General features: G+C 42.2%; 1 protein-coding gene across 1 annotated transcript in view; it reads left to right on the top strand.

The window, feature by feature from the left end:
- MTHFD2L (methylenetetrahydrofolate dehydrogenase (NADP+ dependent) 2 like) overlaps positions 1 to 22,945 on the top strand; it is a 128,281-nt gene that overhangs the window by 34,416 nt on the left and 70,920 nt on the right. Inside the window, exons 2-4 of the mRNA XM_063425303.1 lie at positions 352 to 408; positions 4,824 to 5,008; positions 6,405 to 6,527. Of these exons, the coding sequence (XP_063281373.1) occupies positions 352 to 408; positions 4,824 to 5,008; positions 6,405 to 6,527 (365 nt within the window). The remainder of the gene's footprint in view (positions 1 to 351; positions 409 to 4,823; positions 5,009 to 6,404; positions 6,528 to 22,945) is intronic.

Here is a 22,945-nt window from a genome sequence, read left to right as displayed (position 1 = left end):
GCTTCCAACGCATGGAATTCAACAATTGAGAGTTCACTTGCTGTCTAATATATCTCACCCATTGACAGATGCCATTGTAATGATACAATCACTACAATCAATGTTATTCACTTCACCTGTCAGTGTTTTTAATTTTGTGGCTGATCAGTGGATGCTCCATATGTAAAGTATCTCAAGATGATTTTGCAATTGTAGTACATTTTTTCTCAATTAAATAACAAAATTTAACGAAATGATAGCAAAGAAAAACCTAGAATTTTGTTTTTAGATTCATTATTTGCAATGCAAAAGATGCTGTACCACTTATTGCCTTAAAGTTTGTATTTTTTTTTTTTTTTTTATGTATTCCAGAAAAGAATTACCAGTCAGAAGCTGCTGCAAATATGTGCTCGGTCAACAGACAACAAGGTTCAGTAAGCATTGCATATATTTTTGGGCTTTATGTAAGTGTTTTAGTTTTCACATAGAGTCCGTTTAAATATGTAAGACTATATTATTGTAACATATGCCATAATTTTTTCTCTTTATATATTGTCATATCATGGTAAAACCAAATTTGATATATGTAAAAGCAGATTCAATGTTTTTAAATCTTCAGCTCCATTGTGTTGCCATTTAATCAGTGTCTATAATAAAGAAACATCATGGGCATTTAACTTAACATAACTTAAGTGCATTTGATAGGCTTTGATTTAGATTTTCTTTGCCTCATACTCATGCTATAATTTTCTCCCCATCCAAACCTCTTTAGTTTTGCTTAACCACTTAAGGACCAAGGCTCTTTTGAGATGTAATACATTTGTGACCAAGAACCTTTTGGCACTTTTGCTATGTGTTCATTCATAGGGTTTTCTTGACATTAAATATAAATGTAAATTGAAAAAAAAAATCACTTATCCATTTAATAATTTCTACACAAATCCCACAGAAAAGCTAACTCAAAAAGCTTGCACTAATTATTCCTTAAAATGCCCAATATGGTTAGGATTTCAATTTGTTTTTCAAGTATAAAACACATTTTTTTAAAAAAGTTTAAAACACATATTGCAAGGAGTGAATTACAGTTTTAAAGCTAAAACTTTGCAAAAAATTAGCATGCTGAGATTTCAAATTATATAGTAGTCAAAGAATCAAAAACCACTACACAACCATGCACCTCAAGGAGGACACGACCCCAACCTTGGTATACTAAATCAACACGCTATCTGCAGAGTTGCTCCCATTGTGCTGAACGCTCCTGGAGGAAGTCCCGCACCCAGGCAGACTTTCTCCATTACAGATTCATGTTGCGTTCATACAGAGCAGCCCTTGCCCTCGCCAAACAGTCATACTTTTCCTCTCTCCTTAGTTCATGCTACCGCAATCCCAGACGTCTTTGACACCTTTAACTCACTTCTGTGCCCTGCTGTGGCCACCCCCCAAACTAACCTTACAGCTGATAGCTTTGCATGCTACTTTGCCAACAAGATTGAACAGCTAAGGAAACAATTCTCCCCTCCTTGCCATTTTCTTTCTCAACCACACATAAATCCTGCCTTCCCTACCCTTCGGACTTTCTCCCCGCCTACTGAACAAGAGGTGGCTGCGCTTCTCCATTCCTCTCACCCCACCACTTGCCCGCTTGATTCTGTCCCATCTCACCTCATCAGATCTCTCTCCCCTTGTCTTGTGCCTACCATAACACACATCTTTAACTGCTCACTCTCTTCTGGCACTGTTCCTGCTGACCTTAAACATGCCACTGTAGTACCTATCCTGAAAAAAACATCCTACCCCTCTAACTATCATCCCATATCCCTGCTCCCTTTCTCATCAAAGCTTTTGGAAAGACTTGTCTTTACCCATGTGTCTCGCTTCCTCAGTTCCAACTCTCTCCTTGACCCTCTTCAGCCTGGCTTCCGCCCTCTCCACTCTACTGAGACTGCTCTCATCAAAGTCACTAACGACCTAATTGCAGCTAAATCCAAAGGTCACTACTCCATATTAATTCTCCTTGACCTCTCTGCTGCCTTTGACACCGTTGATAATGCTCTCCTCCTTCAAACTCTTCAATCGCTCGGCCTCTGTGACTCTGTCCCCTCCTATCTCTCCCAACGCTCATTCAGTGTCTCCTTTTCCAAACATACCTCCTCCCCTCGTCCTGTCTCGGTTGGAGTTCCCCAAGGCTCTGTCCTTGGTCCCCTTCTATTTTCTCTATATACTGCCTCTCTTGGCAAGCTTATTGCCTCTTTTGGATTCCACTACCACCTGTACGCTGATGACACTCAGATATACCTCTCCTTCCCGGACCTCTCCCCTGCCGTCCTGCAACGTGTCACTGCTTGCCTTTCTTCCATCTCTGACTGGATGTCCTCACGCTTTCTGAAACTCAATCTCTCTAAAACTGAACTCCTTGTCTTTCCTCCTCCTAATACTGATCCTCCTCTCTCGCTCTCCCTTCAAGTCAGTGATATTCACATAAGTCCATCCTTGCAAGCACGCTGTCTTGGCGTCATACTTGACTCTGGCTTCACCTTTGAGCCTCACATCCAGTTTGTTGCCAAATCCTGTAGGTTCAAACTCAAAAACATAGCCCACATCCGCCCCTTTCTTACGCAAGATGCGACCAAAGAGCTTGTCCATGCTCTAGTAATTTCCCGCATGGATTACTGTAACCCTGTCCTGACTGGTCTCCCCAAAAGCTGTATTGCCCCGCTACAGTCTGTAATGAATGCTGCAGCTAGACTGATTTTCCTCCCTAGTCGGTCCTCTCACACATCACCCCTCTGCCAGTCCTTACATTGGCTCCCTGTATCCTATAGGAGTCAATTCAAAGTGCTAACCCATACATTTAAAGCACTGAACAATTCTAGCCCCTCTTATATCTCCTCAATGATCCATAAGTATGCCCCTCCTCGTTCCCTCCGCTCTGCCCGTGACCACCTCCTGACCACTGTTCGCACCCGTACGGCCAACTCGCGCTTGCAGGACCTCTTGCGGGTGGCTCCTTTCCTATGGAATAGCCTTCCTACTGCCATCAGACTCTCCCCTAGTCTTCAATCATTTAAGAGAGGAAAGCTTATGGCCTCCCAGAGCAACATCTACCTTACATACCTGTCTCTTGCTCTCTCCTATAGGGCAGTGCTTTACTCTCTCCTCCAGTTCTGCTTCACTCCCACCCTATTTGATTGATATTTCCTGTCCTAACGTGTCCTATACCCCACCTCCTATAGACTGTAAGCTCGTTTGAGCAGGGTCCTCTTCAACCTATTGTTCCTGTAAGTTTTCTTGTAATTGTCCTATTTATAGTTACATCCCCCCTCTCATAATATTGTAAAGCGCTATGGAATCTGTTGGCGCTATATAAATGGCAATAATAATAATAATAATAATAATAATAATAACCACTACCACACATATACCTTATTTGAGCAAATGTGCAGAGTACATGATAACCAGAGAGGAATGATAACTAAGATTTAGAGAAATCTAAAGGATAGCCCAATACCTACTAAACCTTACTAGATTAGGAACTGGGAAATAGTCTTAGGTTTATCACTCTCAGATGAAAAACGAATGACAATATCGGAAGTAAATCATAAATGCTCTGTGCCTGTAAGAATTAAGGAGAATGCATTTAAACCTTTTAACTAGATGGTACATCGTACCACAAACCTTGCACAAATTTAATAAAAGTATATCATATACATGTTGGCGTTGTCTGGATAGGATGGATCATTTATTCACATTTGGTGGACAATTTCCCAAAATAAAACCCTTCTGGGAAAAAAATACAAGTGTGATAAACTATGTAACAAACAGATCATTTGACACAAACCGATTGTTGCTTTTAATTCATAACTCAAATCAATCAGTAGGAGTTTACGTCAATTCTATAACAATTAGGCTGATAAACGCGGTTTAATTGTTAATTCCAAAAAATTGGAGACAATCTTACTCTCCTACTATTAAAGAATGGTTTGAAACAGTGGATGAAATTTGTCTAATGGAACAGAAAATTTATCTAAACAAAGGTATTATTGAAGAGCATAATAATAGATGGGAAGATTGGTTTAGAATGAAAGAAACTCATTATCTAGTCTAGTCAGTTAGTAAATTTGTAATACATATGTTGGATCTTTACATATAGAAGCATGGAGGGAGGGGGTAAACGAGTAGGGTGGAGTAATGGAACACTGAGACAATTGTGTTTGTTTTTTATGTTTGTTCATGGTCTTGTTGTTTATGTTGGTTTTCTTTTTTGTATATGATCTAGTTTTCATGTCTGTATTTCCTATTGTAAACGGATTCCAACATGTTTGTATTTTGTAAAACTTTAATAAAAAATATTAAACAAAAACAAACAAAAAACAAAATACACAAATGTATGCATATATAGAAAGTACATCCCCATGCTATTTAATTAAGATCATATTAACACTTTTTATTTAACCAATTAATCACGAATCTTGGTCAAAATATATATATTTTTGTGTGTTTTTTCATACACGTGTTTTATTTTGGGGAATTTCACAGACCATCCCATGTTTGTATTATGCTACTTATCTAAAGTAGAATGTAAAATGGTTAGCAGCACCTTGTAGGTGTCCTGAGGTCACAATCAAAGTAGTCAATATGTGAAATAAGAGGATAGGAAACACAATATAGTGTAGTATGTTCTTATAATCAGTAAGGTACATTGGTCTCTGACACTGGTCCCCCCCTGGCTGAGCTCACTAGGTACTCAGAATATGTCAAATAAGGAAGTTTCTCTGTGGCTTCTATATGAATATTATGTTAAAGATTTTAATATTCTTCTTGTAAATGTTCATTATAATCTGCAGGTCCAAAGCAACAGTCATCTCAGGTACAAAACTTGCGAAAGAAATACATAAAGAAGTTCAGAAGGATGTTGCATCTTGGCTGACACTTGGAAACAAAAGACCCCATCTCAGTGTGATTTTAGTGGGAGACAACCCTGCAAGTCATACTTACGTAAAGAACAAGATAAAAGCTGCAACAACTGTAGGTAAATGACCAACATAGAAAAGAGCAGATGGAGTATTAGGTTACTTCAATGTGCCTACTCAGAGAAGTTAAAAAATGTTCTCTACAAGATAAATTAACGTGTTAACAAAAAATATTGTGAAAAGTTCCTAAATCTGTTAATAACACAGTCTAGAATTGGCAGGTGAAAATTAAGAGTAAATCAAAAGTCAAAGTCAGTACATAAGTAATTAAATAAAATTTTATCGCAACGGCAAATATCTATCTCCATTCGGACTAAACTGTGCCATGAGATAAAGTCCCTTCAAATTCATTATTATTGGCCCAAAATACATTTAAAAAGTTTTTAGGTGTTGCTTTGCTTTAATTCATTTGTGCACTAAATACCCCATATCTCATGTTACATTGATACTAAACGTACATTCTAAAGACTTTCAAATCAGAAATGTTGAAGCCCCATGTAAACACCATCATTTCCCTATTCTACAGTCTTATGTAAAGACATTATTATATTGCTATTTCTTCTGTAAAACGGGATAAGCTTATTTCTTGTATAAGAAGGGATATGATAGCATTATACAAATATCTTCGGAATAAATACAAACCATTGTATTCATTGGTGGGGTAATAGCTTCATGATCAAAGGAAATATCTGACTGCCATTCTAGGGTCAAGAAGGATTTTATTTCCTAGTTTATTGCAAAATTAGAAGCGTTTCAAACTGTTTTTTTTGTTTTTTTTGCCTTCTTTTAGATCAACAGCAAAAACAAATGTGAGAAAGGCTGAACTTGATGGACATATATCTCCTTTTAGCTATGTAACTATGTAATTGAACTTGCCTTTGACTTCTATAAGGCAGGTGCTATTCAATTTAGAAGATATATGTCTATCTTATCTATTAGAATAGAGCCCGTATGCCTCAAGCCAAATGTGCTGGTGTGAGGTGGTGAAAGAGAAAGCAGAATATAGAGAGGTTGAGCAAGTACAAGGAGGACAAATCAGACAGTGGCTGATAAAGATGTCTACAGTGCGATCAAGAGTGGTGGAAATACCATACTAGTGTCAATTCTAGTAGGAGAACAGCTAAGATGGACAGTCAGCAGAAGAAAATTAGGTGAGGTAGGTAGGTGGTTTTGAAGAGGAGAATGTTTTGGCCGTGCAACAATAAAATTATCAGGCAGCAAGGAAATAGTAAATATTTTTTTAACATACATATTGGACAAATGTGAAAATTGCATTTACATATCTATATATGCATTTACTGATCTATTAAACTGTTCCTGTCAGAAGGATCCCTCATCTATTGTTACGGTGTAAAGGGAAAGTCTTGAAAGGAAGCTTCCTATTTGGAATTTCTAGGAATAGATTTTTTGCAGATGCTAGGCACACATATCAATTAAAATATTCTTGTGTTTCAGGAATATCAACGGAGGTGATCCAGAGACCCAGAAATATCTCACAGGAAGAACTGCTAGATGTCATAGCTAAGTTAAACAATGATTCCAGTGTTAGTGGACTGCTGGTACAGTTACCATTGCCAGGTATATAGTTCATACTATGTTTTATTACTCTGGATGCAGATACAATTATTACAGATTTTCTATGTCATAGAAAAGTAACCAAATATTTCCAAATTGCAGTACAATAGTTCTGTAAAGAAATGTAATTCATTTTGATAGTTTTTTGATTCAATTTAAATCTGTGATAGTTATTCACTACAGTGAGAATTACAGGGTTATTTACTTAAGTAAGAATTGCAGGGAATTCAAAGAAAATTCAAAGTAAATTTCAAATTGAAGTCCAAAGTAGCCAAACTAAAAGCATACCTGACTGGCTCAGTTATTTTTACTTTAAAGTAGCACTATAGGGTCAGGAACACAAACATGTATTCCTGACATTATAGTGTTAAAACCACAATCTACCCCCTCCCCCAAACCTCCTTAATATAGTAAAGCTTACTACTTGTATTCAAGTCTGCAGCTGCTGACTCTGCCCCGTCTGCCTCTGACCTGCCTGCTGACATCATTAGAAGTGGTGGTCTGAGCCAATCACAATGCTTCCCCATAGGACTGAAACTGTCATTTGCAGTGTGTGTACATAGTTCAGCAGAAAATGAGGAATATTAACATAATAACAAGGCCAACATCTATCCAATGCATTAGATCTGTGAAGATGCATAACGTTGACTGTCCTTTCAATTACATTTTATTTATGAAAGAGACCCAAGAAACCACCTCATAACCAGGGATCCAGTGCAATTGTTCCTGTATCCCTCACTCAATATGGAGCTGTCAAGCCTTGCACTGTTTCCACTTTTATTACTATTATTATTATTGTTATTATTAATATTATTAGTATCATTATATATAAGGCACCAACAAGCTGCATTGGTGAAATGAACATACAGAAATTGTAACAAAAGGCATAAAATAATGGGCTTAGGTGCTAAAGGAAGTGTCTGCAAATTCCTGCAGATTATTTGCAAATTCTTTTTGATATTGTAAGTGAGGATGTTAAATTCAATGCATTTAGGACATCAGATAGAACTCTCAAATCATGACGTGAGAACAGTTTTCATTTAATACATTTAACATTTATCCCGGCAACAAACGCAAGTAACACAGAGCAGAGACACCAATCCCTGTGCCCCGATGCCGCCTTGACAGCGACACCTAAAATGTCGGAAGCCACGCGTGCCCAAGCGCCTGAGTCCTGCCTACTCCCGCTATCGGTTAGGATAGACCGACTTTTGGCCGACTTCTGGGCCAAGATGGACAGTCACAAGGTCGCACCGGAGGTGGTCCCACCAGCATCGGTCCTAAGAGACTCCACAACGAAACCCACGATACTGAAAGCAGGGGGGGCAGAGGCCAGGAGCCCGCTGCAAGCCCCAGCACTCCAACGCTCAACCACGGGTGAGTAACCCAAAGCCTCGACAGGGGCTCACCCCAGGACTTCCCCAACAGCGTTCCCCCATAAGCACAAGTGGCAACAAAGGGCGCTATGAACAGCAGGCAACTACTCACCCCGGCAGCCAACACCCACCCCTCGGAGGCAGCCAGCAGCTCCGCCAGAGGACAAAGTCATAAGATGGCGGCGGAGGGCACAGCACTCACCTCTTACACGCAGAGCAGTAAAGCAGAGCGGACCGGCGAAGCCACGACCCCCTCAGGCATCCACTGCAATAGGGGTAACCGTGCTCCATCCGCACAGTCCAGCAACCAAGCGCCAAAGGGACCCGCTCAGTGAACGTACCGCAACACAGCAACATAGACACCCGCAGCAGGGATGCCCTCAGCCCCAACGAGGCATAGGGTGAATCACACAGGACCTAACAGGATGCTGGTTTCCTAACCGGGAGACCCCTCAAGCACCCTGAGCCATGGCAAAGAACTCAGGATGATTATGGAGGCACAATTTTCTACTTACTGGCAACCCAAAGTGGGACTTACACCTGGGAGACCCCAGGGGACTATAATGTAGTATTGGGTCACTAGGATTGGATTTATTTGATTGCCATATTACTATTACGCTCAACATTACACAGCTAACCACAGGCACCAGCACATCCATGCTATATCACTTAACTCTGAGCCCGCCATGGCATCGCTGGACACCATCTTAACCTAATAACACACCACACTATAAATCCTAAACCGTGTACCAGCGGACACCAAACTTAGCAAGCCCTACGCGAATGACCTTACTACTTATTTAGATGATTATCACTCTTGCGTTAAGACAAATTGATATTTACATATATTCACATAGCGCACCCAGTAACCACAGTGCAGAGCACCCCCTGCTGTCAGCTACACGGTTGACTCATGTGTCTGGCTAATCTCTAAAGTGTTATCTTTGCTTAACCTTAAAATGTGTAATTACACCTGTCTATAATTTTTATGTTTATTGCCTACATCGATGACAAAATGTACTGCTGCTTTAATGTCGTGCCGACAAACTACCGAGATGATGCCGTATTTACGTAGGCAGCAGTGGCATTAACAGTTGTCTTGAACTAGTTAGGCAGTGTTTAATAGCCTTTAATCATTAGTATACACGTTAGGACCACTGTATGTGTACTGCAATACGCTGACAGACCCCAACGTGACCCCCCACAGTAGACATGCTAAGCTAGCCTGTACTAAGCTTATTCAACTTCAGTTTAATGAACGACTCGTTACATGTTCTAATCATCACACAAAAATGTGCTATGTTTTTCGATGCCATACCAATATTCTAATGCTATGTTTATGTATTTGCTTGCACCAGCTGTGGTAGTGCAAACATGTTTGTTCTCAATATGCACAAATAAAATAAAGAATAAAAAAAAAAAAAAGAATGTCAATGAAGAAATCAAGGCTGAACAAGTTGCTTTATGCTTTCATGATGATTAAAAGTGGCCAGCTGCAACTGTACATGTGTCTATAACTGATAGTCACCCTGATATCAAGCCTATTTACATCATCATTTCTTCCAGTCCACCAGCAACAATCCCCCATAAAATAATATGCCTATCTCCTGTCATCCTGATATTGTGGGAAAAATGGAGTGGAAGTGGGAAAATAGTCTCTGATCGGATCTGCAGAGGATTAAACAATGGCATATTGGTTTTTTAGTATATTAACTTTTATGATCTCAGGGGTCAGAGGGCTTGTTGCAGAGATTGAGGTTACAGTTGTGCTCAAAAGTTTGCATACCCTCAGGGAATTGGTAATATATGTACCATTTAAAAAAAAAAAAACATGAGTGAGCAGCCAAAACACATTTCTTTTATTTCTTATGGGATTCATATTCAGCTGTAGGTTATAACAGAATGGCGCAATCATAAAACAAAACATGGCAACAAAGAAAAAAATTAAATGACCCCTGTTCAAAAGTATGCATACCCTTAGTGCTTAATACTGTGTATTGCCCCCTTTAGCATCAATGACAGCGTGCACTCTTTATTAATAGTGGTCTATGAGGCCCATAATTCTTGCAGGCAGTATAGCTCCACATTAGTCTTGGCAAAATGCCTCCAGGTCATGAGAAGTCTTTGGTTGTCTTGCATAAACTGCTCCCCAGAGATCTCCCCAGAGTGGCTCGATGATACTAAGGTCAGGTATCACGGAACAGCTGGAGAGGCTGGCGCGCTGTGCTCACTCACCAAACGCCACATGGATTTCTTCATCCTGGGAGTCGGAGACGCACCAGGCCCTTCTTCAGGCCACCAGCTTATACTGCAGTACTTCAGCATGAGTGCAAGGCACACCGCACTCTCTCCACGCCCGCCGGACCCTGCACCCATACCATGTGTATTGCAACATGCAGGGCAAGGCAGGCATGCCCTATCTACTCTTATGCCTACCTCTAATCCTGTGGGCATGTTGGGTGATATATGCTGTGTGTTCCCCATGCTGCTCCAGGATATCTTTAGCCTGGCAAAGCTCTGGGGAATCCAGCTCAACAAGCATGGAAGCAGCATGGTGTTTTGCAAGTTAAATGAACAAACTGACATAGCATCCCGCCCATATAGGGAGGTGTGGACACCTACTCACCCAGAGGAGCCTTCCAAATATATAGGCCCTGAGACCCCTCCTTGTGACAGTGATCCTATTATCTCTCCCATATTTAAGCGCAGAACTCTCTAGGTTCTGTGCTCAGTTGTTTTGTTGTCTTCCTAAAGTTATCTGATTACCCTCACCCTGCCTGGACTTCCTGAATTAACCCTTGCCTGCCCGGACTCTGGTTATACACTTTGTTTCCTGAATTAACCTTTGGCTGTATGGCTCTGGTTAACCCCTGCAATCCTGTTCCTGTGTAGGTTAATGCCAGCAATTTTGTTCCTGTGTGGGTTAACACCAGCAATCCCTTGATTAACTCCTGCAACCCTGTTCCAGCCTTGATTTAACTCCTGCAATTCTGCAACAACTTCAATCAAGCCTCTTTCATCATTTGCCCAATGCTGAAACTCTGTGTTTCATGTGATATAAATAAAGACACTGCAAGCTATTAGTGTAAAGCAGCCTTGTTTCTGGACATACAAGAAGAAAGCACTCACCCCAACAGGAAACATGTGCAATAGAAAAATAAACCATAGAGTTAGTTGCATGTAAACCAAACATCACGTCCATAACACTCTGGTAAAATACTTAATTCCTATGAAAATATTGCCTTATTTTCTATTTCTATTTTTCATTATACTTATTTGCTTTATAATAAAGACCTTAAATTTAAAGACTATGTCTGTCCAAATCTCTGCATACTGAGCCCATTCACCACAAACCCGTAACATCAGGAAACCGTGATGGTCACTCCAGAACCTTCACCTCTTTCTGCTGTAAAAACTGGAGGATCAACTTGGCCTTGTGCTGAGAGTCATTGTCATCCTGGAAAGTCTAAGACGTCCTGTGGTGGAATCTCGGTAAAAATAAATTTAGTAGGCCGAGATTACCACGTGGCATGTGTACGTGCATATGCTGACGTATCGATCAGTTGGTTGCACGAGGCAAGATACGATCAGTAGTGTACGGAGCATGTGCAAGAATACAGGATATAGTATTCCCCCTCCTCCATTGTGCTGGACAAGCCATGCGGTCAAACAGGAAGTTAATTCTTATTTGTGTTGATTGGTTAAGAGAATGTGCGGGTGGAGCTTAATATGGGAGGAGTTATGTGCCTATATAAGGAGCCTGCACTATTGTCCTGGGCTCAGAACTTGCTGTATTTTGGTGACGTTAGTCCCTCTGAGTCCCGATCGGTGATCCAATAAAGAATCTCTTCCTTCCTGAAGAAACCTGTGTCCATCTCTCTGTGCTTGGCTTCCGTCAGTTTCTCCGGTATCATTTGGTGCATTGGCCGGGAAGCTCATCGTTCAACGGTAGCTGAGAGGCAGAGGCGTGAGACGGTCTATCTTTGCCCACGTTCTCTACGGCTGCACCCCTGAACTTCTGCGTGGACCTCCCTTCGTCTCGGCGCCACTGGTCTGTTGTCCAGGAGATCATCGGCCTCTACGTGAGAAGTGCTGGGGTGTCCCCGTCGATGAGTGTGAACTCAGGTTCAGGAACGAGGAGGTAAGACAACTGCTGTTTTAGACAGCAGGACCCACTAGGGGTATACCGATTGTGCGGTAGGCCCAAAGGGGTTTTGAATCTGTGTATCTGCCCCCTCTGTCGGAGGGAAGGAGCGAAGGCGCACCGCTCGATCGAACGCTCTTTAGTCAGACCGTTTGATTCTGTTAGTCAGGCGGGGCTCTGGTGTAAATAGCCCTAGCCGGACACCGGTGTCTTGTCTAGACTAGCGTTCTAGGGTGTACATTTTGTTCGCTAGGTCGGAGGGACCGGGAGACTAAGCGGCGTCTGTGTAAATTCGGTTCGCTAGTTCTCATCCTATCTGGGCTAAGTGGGAAGGCGTGTAAATTTGGAACCCACTAGACTTTTGATAGTGCGACTAAGAGGCGTCTGTGTAAATTCGGTCCTCTAGCTCGCTATATATGTGGTGATTGGGCAGTGTGGCTAACCAAAACGTATGTAGATTGTTTTTAGGTAGTCCATTCAAGGTACTGGCCAATAGTTTAGTTGGGAATTGTAAATGTGTTAACGATTGTTTAGTAAAGTGTATATCTTGTTAGATAGCGCGAGCTCAGCCGTCTAGCGAGAGTGTTCATAGTGTGTTGCTGTATTATAGTGCACGGTACCATAACCCTGTATATTTACTGACACTGTATATAAGTACTAATCATTGTCGTCCAGTGCATGTTTAACACCATAACCACTAATAATTGTATTGTGACCTTAACTTGTGCTTTGACCTATGCTAACCGTACTGTAACCGCTATTTGTAAAAGACGATGTTATTGGGGTGTGTTATAGACGGGTAATTCATATATAGAGAATTATAGCGTGGGTGACTGTATAGTTACGCCAAAGGGCATAATATTGATTATATAGTGACTGGTGTAGCAGCTGTGTGTGTACGGGAATTCCCTGAGTGTTTATTGTTATTGTGTACGTTTCACTTGGTAACCGTACCACGTGGTGCTGTTGCCAGAGGAAACGGGTGTGACTGTTGAATAGTACGCGTGTATAGTATTCGTTGTCGACGACGTTCCATTGTTAAGTATGGGTGCGTCGCAGTCAACGATCCCGGATCCCTTAGGTTGTATGGTGAAGAATTTTAAAAAGGGATTCAAAACTTGTGATTTTGGGGTTAAAATGTCTCCTGTACGTTTGGTCACTTTGTGTACTAGGGAGTGGCCTACTTTGGTTGCGGCATGGCCGCCACGTGGCAGTTTGGATCCAACTCTGGTACAGCGCTTACACGTGGCTGTATCAGGTAGGCCTGAACTTTACGGCCAGTTTCCTTATGTTGATTGTTGGAGACAGGCCGTAAATGACTCGCCAAAATGGCTCCGGACATGCCACGAGGAGCAATGTCGCCTCATGGTAGCTAGGACTTGTTCGTCCACTAGGACTGGTGTTAGGCCCATTTTGGACACGCCCCCTGAGTCCGAGATCCCTTTGCCGCCCCCTTACTTTCCGTTAAGAGGAAGTGACGCAAACGCAGGAAGTCCTGCAACCCTCCCCTCATTACCCCCATCCACTTCCGCTTCCTCCTCCAGTACAGGATCCACCCCCCCTCGTACTAAATCTCCCCTTCCGGAATCAGAACCAACCCCCATTAAAAACGAATATCCTGATTTGGCGCCACTTCAGACTTCCGGTCAAGCTTCATCTAGCTCGACTCGAAGTGTTTTATTTACCACCTTTTCCCAAAACCAAGCTCCCACATCCCCATACCTTATTTCTCCCCGACTGGAACCTATGACTGACGCCCCTCCACGTAGCCCCATACAGACCCGACAGTTGACCGGTGCCCAACAATTAAGACACTATCAGATGCCTCTTCGTCTGAATCCTGGGCCAGCCTATCTCGATGCCGCAGGCCAAATGGCACATGCTGACCCAGTCTTTGTATACGTCCCATTCACAACAACCGACCTTTTAAACTGGAAGACCCACAATTCCTCGTATACTGAGAAACCACAAGCTATGACTGATCTGTTCACCTCAATAGTACAGACACATAACCCGACATGGGCTGATTGCCAGCAGTTATTAATGACTTTATTTAACAATGAGGAAAGGACAAGAATAAATCAAGCAGCCATTAAAGCACTAGAGGATAAAGCCCGTACTTTAAACCAAGCCAATCCATCAGCATGGGCCGCAACACATTATCCCAACACTGATCCCGATTGGAACGTAAATGGTGCTGATATGGTTCAACTCAGAGCCTATAGAGATGCTATAATTGCTGGCATGAAAGCCGGAGGAAAGAAAGCTATTAACATGTCGAAGACAGTTGAGGTGATTCAGAAAAGCGATGAAGCGCCCAGTGTCTTTTATGACCGATTATTGGAGGCATACCGCTTGTATACCCCCTTTAATCCGGAAGACGCAGACAATTCCCGAATGGTGAACTCCGCCTTTGTCAGCCAAGCTTACGGAGATATTAAGCGCAAGCTACAAAAGTTAGAAGGGTTTGCAGGTATGTCAATCACCCAACTAATGGAGGTAGCGAACAAAGTTTATATGAATAGGGAAACAGAAAGCAAGAAAGAGGAAGAGCGCAAGATGCGTAAAAAGGCTGATATGCTAGCGGTAGCGATCGCAGGCGTAGATAGACGGGGCCCAGATAGAGGCGATAGTAGATGGAATGAGGAACCTCTAAGTAGAAATCAGTGCACTTACTGTAAGGAAGAAGGGCATTGGAGAAATGAGTGTCCGCGAAGAGAACAGTCTGAGAGAGACAGACCTAGGACAGGTTATGTAAACTTTAGAGGCAGAGCGAGAGGTAGAGGAGGCCCCGGAGGGAGTAATGGTTATAGAGGGAGTAATGGGAACAGAGGAAGTGTTAGGGAAGACAGGTATATTCCAGCAGCGCAAAGGTCCCGCGATAGAGAAGGTAGGGACTTTGTAGGATTGGCTGACACGGTCATGGAGGACTATTGATACCGACCGGGCTCCATCCCCCTTGGTCGAGCGGAGCCTATGGTCGATGTATCAATAGGGGGGAAAAGGAGTGCGTTCATGATCGACACTGGTGCTGAACATTCAGTGGTGACTAATCTAGTTGCTCCTCCATCTGGAAGGACTATTACTGTGATAGGAGCAACTGGAAGAAGTGCTGAAAATCCGGTTCTTAAAAGTCGACTCTGTACATTGGGAGGCCACGTAATAAAACATCAATTCCTTTATATGCCTGAATGTCCAGTCCAATTGCTGGGACGTGATATGCTATCAAAATTACAAGCGCAGATTACGTTCCTACCAAATGGAACAACATCTTTAAAGTTTAATGGACCTTCAGGTATCATGACATTATCTGTACCAAAGGAAGAAGAGTGGCGACTTTATACAGCGTTGACTAGCCAAAACCCTAGGAGTGATGAGACATTATTTAACATACCAGGAGTTTGGGCAGAGAACAACCCACCAGGACTGGCCCGCAATATTCCACCTATAAAAATTGAACTGAAACTTGGGGTTTATCCAGTGAGCCTAAGACAATACCACATCCCGCAGAAGGCTAAGAAGAACATCCAATCCTATCTGGATAAGTTCATACGGTATGGTATCCTAAAATTCTGTACTTCCCCCTGGAACACCCCATTGCTGCCTGTTCAAAAGCCCGGTACAGATGAGTATCGACCTGTGCAGGACTTGAGAGCAGTCAATGATGCGGTTGTTAGTATACATCCAGTTGTACCCAATCCATATAACCTGCTTGCTTTAATTCCGGGCGGGGCTACTTACTTCACAGTCTTAGATCTCAAAGATGCCTTCTTTTGCCTCCGAATTGCCGCAGAAAGTCAATGTATTTTCGCTTTCCAATGGGAGAACGCTGTAACGGGCTCAAAACGCCAAATGACTTGGACAAGACTGCCCCAAGGGTTTAAAAATTCACCTACCCTATTTGGTTCAGCCCTAAGTCAAGATCTACTGGATTTTGAGTCCATCCCAGGAGAGTGTGTCTTGTTACAATATGTAGATGACTTGTTGATAGCAGCAGTTACAAAAGAGATCTGTCAGCAAGCAACGCACGATCTACTGCACATTCTCTGGAAGGCAGGATACAAGGTGTCTAGAAAGAAGGCTCAGTTGTGTTTGCCAACTGTCAAGTATCTGGGATTCCATATCTCTGAAGGTCAAAGAATTATGGGGCCAGAGAGAAAAGAGGCTGTCTGCCAAATACCAATACCCAAGAATAGAAGACAAGTGCGAGAATTCTTGGGGGCAGCAGGCTTCTGTAGGATATGGATTCCCAGCTATGCGATACTAGCAAAACCTCTGTACGCAGCTATCAAAGGTACAGAGCACGACCCCTTCTTATGGACCCAAGAACAGCAAACGGCATTTGAAGATGTGAAGAAGGCTTTGATGAGTGCCCCAGCATTAGGTCTACCTGATCACACACGACCATTCTACTTATATGTACACGAGCAAAGAAGAATGGCTGTGGGAGTATTGACACAGTACTTGGGATCATGGCAAAGACCTGTTGCCTACATGTCTAAGCAATTGGATGCAGTGGCCAGCGGACTTCCACCTTGTCTAAGAGCCGTAGCTGCAGCCGCCCTGCTAGTAGCTGAAGCCGATAAACTCACTCTGGGTCAAGAACTTTATGTACGAGTCCCACATGCAGTACAGACGTTGTTGGATTACAAAGGAAATCATTGGTTTAGTAACAGCCGTATGACCAAGTATCAAGCAATGTTGTGTGAAAACCCAAGAGTGCATTTAGAGACTGTAAACACCTTAAATCCAGCTACCCTTTTGCCACAACCTACTGAAAGTCAACATGATTGTTTGGAAGTAATGGATGAAGTATTCTCAAGTAGACCAGATCTTCGTGATTTTCCCATCCAGAACCCCGATGTTCAATATTATACCGACGGCAGTAGTTATGTGAAAGAAGGGATCCGCTATGCAGGATATGCAGTAACGACAATAGACAAGGTGATAGAAGCTCGGCCACTGGCGAAAGGAACATCAGCACAAAAGGCAGAATTAATAGCACTAACACGAGCGTTACAATTGGCTGAAGGTTTAAGAGTGAACATCTACACGGACTCCAAATATGCGTTTTTAACCACTCATGCCCACGGAGCTTTGTATAAAGAAAGAGGACTACTGAATTCAGAAGGAAAAGAAATCAAGTACGCAGCTGAAATCCTACAACTATTGGAAGCAGTGTGGGAGCCGAAAGAAGTCGGTATCATACATTGTCGAGCACATCTGAGAGGAGATGGTGATGTAACCAAGGGAAATCGGATGGCAGATAGTGCAGCTAAGCGTGCTGCTGAATCAGGAAGACAGGAGTATGTGGGGCATATAGCTGCTCTTATACCAACTCCACTGTCCCAATGGACTCCAGTTTATACAGCTCAAGAAGAGGAGTGGTTAAAGACTGAACCAGGAAAGTATTTGGAGAACAAGTGGTATCAGCTAGAAGATGGAAGAATAGTCATACCAGCATCACTAGCGGTAGAAATTGTCCAAAATTATCACAACGGGACACATTCTGGGAGAGACAGTACTGAAGAATCTCTCAGAAAACATTTCTACATACCAAGATTGTCCAACTTGACTCAGGCCATTGTACGCAGATGTGTAACGTGTGCTAAAAATAATGCAAGACAAGGACCAGTAAAGCCACCAGGAGTCCAGTTTATGGGGGGACTCCCCATGTCCGATCTACAAATAGACTTTACAGTGATGCCTAAATCGGGTGGACATCGTTACCTGCTGGTAATTGTGTGCACCTATTCAGGCTGGGTAGAAGCATGTCCTACTCGTACAGAGAAAGCAGGAGAAGTTGTAAGATTCCTGCTACGAGAAATAATACCCCGATATGGACTACCCTGTTCTATAGGATCGGACAATGGTCCAGCTTTTGTTCATCAGTGCCTACAACAACTGACTCATATGCTTGGTATAAAGTGGAGGCTTCATACTGCATATAGACCCCAGAGTTCTGGTAAGGTAGAGAGAATGAATAGAACTATTAAGAACCAGTTGGCTAAAATGTGTCAGGAAACCCAACTTAAGTGGAACGTTCTCTTACCCATAGCTCTATTGCGAATCCGCAGTACCCCTACCAGAAGAATGGGCCTCTCTCCTTTTGAAATTATGTATGGGCGACCACCTCCCGTACTTGGTAACTTAAGGGGGGATTTGAGTCAGTTGGGAGAAGGAATTACCCGGCAGCAGGTTGTAGAGTTGGGTAAGACTATGGAGGAGGTACAGAAATGGGTACAAGATAGATTACCTGTGAATATTTATCCCCCTGTTCATAGTTATCATCCAGGAGATCAAGTGTGGATTAAAGAGTGGAATAATGTACCGTTAGGGCCCAAGTGGAGAGGTCCTTATGTTGTTCTTTTGTCTACCCCTACAGCGATAAAAGTAGCCGAAGTGACTCCGTGGATACATCACTCCAGGGTTAAGCCAGCAGCAGTCGATTCTTGGCAAGTTACAGCAGATCCAGAGAATCCCTGCAAGATCCGGTTAAAACGCACTACTCAGTCGGAGTAACGAGGAATCGTGTGGATTACAAATTTTATTGTTACAGGGATTTGGTGCGTGAGTGAGAAGGCCATAATAAAGCCTGTCCGCTTACCAACCATAGTATATAAGCCAGGAAAGTCTCGAAGGGACACCTGTGAAGACGAGCAGAACTCCATTCCCTGCAGCCCTCACATCCTGGAAGCTGAGGCGCCTTCGCACGGACGAAGACTGAGGATGACGGCGAAAGATGTGCTTTTGATAGTGTTTATTTATATGTGTTTTTATATTCAGGAAGGTAGAGGTACCGATTCTCCTAGCTGTGAGGTATGCATTAAGACTACGAGAACAGGTAACCATATTTCCCAAACCCTAATTTGGCATTCACAATACGAGTGTAAAGGAGATGTATCGAGATGTAGATACTTAAATATAGACTATAGTGTGTGCCATTTAGGAGTAGGAGAACCTAAGTGCTTCAGTCCAGAGTATCAACCTCGTACAATTTGGTTGACTCTCAGGAATGGAGATCCTCAGGGGACCCTAATTAATAAGACGGTGTTAGAATCCGTACATTCTTCGGGTGTTCTGCTATTTGATGCGTGTAAAGCGATATCGAGTGGTAGAAAGCCGTGGAATGTATGTGGGGATCTTAGATGGGAGAGGACGTATGGGTCTAATGATAAATATATTTGTCCCAGTAGTAAAAATAAATATGTAAGTCCTAGATGCCCAAATAAAGACTATAACTTTTGCCCATATTGGTCTTGTGTGGGGTGGGCGACTTGGGGACAGACAGTAGACAAAGACATGATAGTGACTAAGTTGCCGACTAGCCCATATTGTAAGTCTATGGAATGTAATCCCATCCATATACTTATAAATAACCCCGATAAGTTCTTAGACAAATATGGCAATTTATTTGGGTTTCAGATATACGGGACGGGTTTAGATCCTGGGACATTATTGTTTATAGGGATAGAGACTGATACGGTATCCTCCCAAACTCATCAAGTATACCATTCCTTTTATGAAGAGATGAGTATAGATAATAAGATCCCCCATAATGCTAAAAACCTGTTCATCGATTTAGCTGAAAGTATTGCCGGTAGTCTTAATGTTACCAACTGCTATGTGTGTGGAGGTACTAACATGGGAGACCAATGGCCTTGGGAAGCAAAGGAGGTAATGTCCGGTTCTGAGGCAGTTGACCAATTGATATCTACACAAGCCGATTATCATATGAGTGTTAGAGGTAAATCTGAGTGGAGATTAAAGACCTCCATCATAGGTTATGTTTGCATAGCAAGGAAAGGAATAATGTATAATACTTCTGTAGGAGAATTAACTTGTCTAGGGCAAAAAGCTTATGATGATGATACAAAGAATACAACTTGGTGGTCGGCTTCAAATGTCTCAGAACCATCTAACCCGTTTGCTAGATACGCCAATTTAAAGGATGTGTGGTTTGATTTATCCATCACATCTACCTGGAGAGCCCCAGCAAATTTGTACTGGATCTGTGGTAAGAAAGCCTATTCGGAGCTGCCACAGGACTGGGAAGGGGCATGTGTGTTGGGTATGCTCAAACCATCCTTCTTCTTGTTACCGATTGAAACAGGTGAGACTTTAGGTGTTAAAGTGTATGATGTGAATCATAGGAAGAAAAGGGGACCCATAGGGATAGGCACCTGGGAAGATAATGAATGGCCTCCCCAGCGTATCATAGATTATTATGGGCCAGCCACGTGGGCTGAGGATGGTACCTTTGGTTACAGAACCCCTATTTATATGCTCAACCGTATTATAAGATTACAGGCGGTAGTTGAGATTATCACTAATGAGACATCACAAGCGCTCAATCTTCTAGCGAAGCATAACACCAGGATGAGGACAGCAGTCTACCAAAATAGATTAGCCTTGGATTACCTTTTGGCAGTAGAGGGAGGTGTATGTGGGAAGTTTAACCTGAGCAATTGCTGTCTTCAAATAGATGACGAAGGGCAAGCAATAGCTGAGCTTACTAGCCATATGGTTAAACTAGCGCATGTGCCTACTCAGGTATGGAAAGGGTATAATCCAAGTAGTTGGTTTGGTAGCTGGTATGAGTGGTTTGGAGGGCTTAAGGCAGTGGTAGGTGGAGTCCTACTGATTTTAATGTTGTGTCTAGTCCTGCCGTGTCTTATACCCCTAGTAGTTAGGTCTGTGCAAAGCCTAATAGAAAATATAGCAGAGAGGAAGGCTGCTGCACAGATCATGGCGATTTATAAGTATAAGGCTTTAGATCAGGGAGAACCAATGCAGGAAGATGAGTGTTAAAAGATTCACATCATAAGATAAGTCTGGTCTGGTTCAAGGTAACTTGCGGTGTATGCAAACCAAGGTTAAGTGATGCCTCAAGTAATTGTAAAATATCAAGAGGCATCAAAGGGGGGAATGTGGTGGAATCTCGGTAAAAATAAATTTAGTAGGCCGAGATTACCACGTGGCATGTGTACGTGCATATGCTGACGTATCGATCAGTTGGTTGCACGAGGCAAGATACGATCAGTAGTGTACGGAGCATGTGCAAGAATACAGGATATAGTATTCCCCCTCCTCCATTGTGCTGGACAAGCCATGCGGTCAAACAGGAAGTTAATTCTTATTTGTGTTGATTGGTTAAGAGAATGTGCGGGTGGAGCTTAATATGGGAGGAGTTATGTGCCTATATAAGGAGCCTGCACTATTGTCCTGGGCTCAGAACTTGCTGTATTTTGGTGACGTTAGTCCCTCTGAGTCCCGATCGGTGATCCAATAAAGAATCTCTTCCTTCCTGAAGAAACCTGTGTCCATCTCTCTGTGCTTGGCTTCCGTCAGTTTCTCCGGTATCAGTCCTATGTGCAGCCTTCATGCAGAAGAATGCAAATTGTCTTCCAGTATTTTCTGATAACATGCTGCATTCATCTAGCCATCAATTTTCACAAGATTCCCTGTGCCGTTAGAGCTCACACACCTCCAAACAATCAGTGAGCCACCACCATGCTTCACAGTGGGGATTCTATTCTTTTCACTATAGGCCTTGTTGTCCCCACTCCAAACATAGCGCTTATGATTGTGACCATAAAGCTCTATAATTTTTTCCGCGCAGTCGGGCTGCACCAAAATGCTGGCAGCCACCCCAGTCACAGGGGTCGACAGGGCGACCGGGCCACCTGGAATGACGGGCTGGGTCGCAGCTGCGACCCCTGCGGACGCTGTATTTCAGCCAGTGCTGAAAACCCAGGCCAAAAGTCCAGAGAATATAATTTGCTAGCACTATATATAACCCTGTGAGACACCCTAAAACCTGTACATGGTAGGTACTGTTTTACTCGGTAGACTTTGCTGAACACAAATATTAGTGTTTCAAAACTGTGAAACTTTAAAACACTAATATTTGTGTTCATCGAAGGCTCCCGAGTACAACAGTACCCCCATGTACATGTTTTATAGTGTTTTTGAAAGTTACATGGTCAAATATAAGGTTTGGTTTCAGTTTTTTCACATTGAAATTACCAGATTGTTTTTTTTGCGTTTGAGAGCGCATGGTAGCCCAGGAATGAGAATTACCCCCATGATGGCATACCTTATGCAAAATAAAACAACCCAAGGTATTGCAAATGGGGTATGTTCAGTCTTTTTTAGTAATTTATTTTTTATCATATATATTTTTTTTTATATATATATATATAGTAAATTATATTATATGATTAAAATAATGGTATCTTTATAAAGACCATTTAATGGCAAGAAAAATGGAATATAATATGTGTGGGTACAGTAAATTAGTAAGAGGAAAATTACAGCTAAACACAAACACAGCAGAAATGTAAAAACAGCCCTGGTCCCAAACGGTAAGAAAATTGAAAAGCGGTCTGGTCAAGAGGTTAAAAAGCCACAGGTGTGAGAAATTAAAATTTAATTGACATTTTAACCTTGGGGGTCTGTAACCTTGTGTGTCTGTAAAAAGGTTAAACTTTTAAGGGTATGTAAACTTTTGATCAGGGCCTTTTGTGTGATTTATCTTATCATTATGATATAACAAGGAGCCAAACAACTATGTGATAATAAATGGCTTCATATGATCACTATCCTTCAATAAAATACATTTTTTGCATGATCAGTCATATTTTCCAAATCAATGCCAAAATTTCACAATTTCTGCCAGGGTTTGCAAACATTTGAGCACAACTGTATGTCTTCTCTCTGGGAATATAAAGCAGTCATGGAAATCTACATTTGATATTATTAGCATAGTTTGCAGATATAAAGATGAAAATAAATCAATAAATAAATTAAGTTAAAAAGTAAATGTCAGTGGCGGAGCTAAGGTGGAGAGAGCCCTCGTGCAAGAAAGTTTTTTGCACCTCCTCTAATGCAAGAGTGGC

Source organism: Pelobates fuscus, chromosome 6, assembly GCF_036172605.1.
Source record: "Pelobates fuscus isolate aPelFus1 chromosome 6, aPelFus1.pri, whole genome shotgun sequence".
NCBI classification, from domain to species: domain Eukaryota; kingdom Metazoa; phylum Chordata; class Amphibia; order Anura; family Pelobatidae; genus Pelobates; species Pelobates fuscus.
This window is presented reverse-complemented; position numbering and strand designations above follow the sequence as displayed.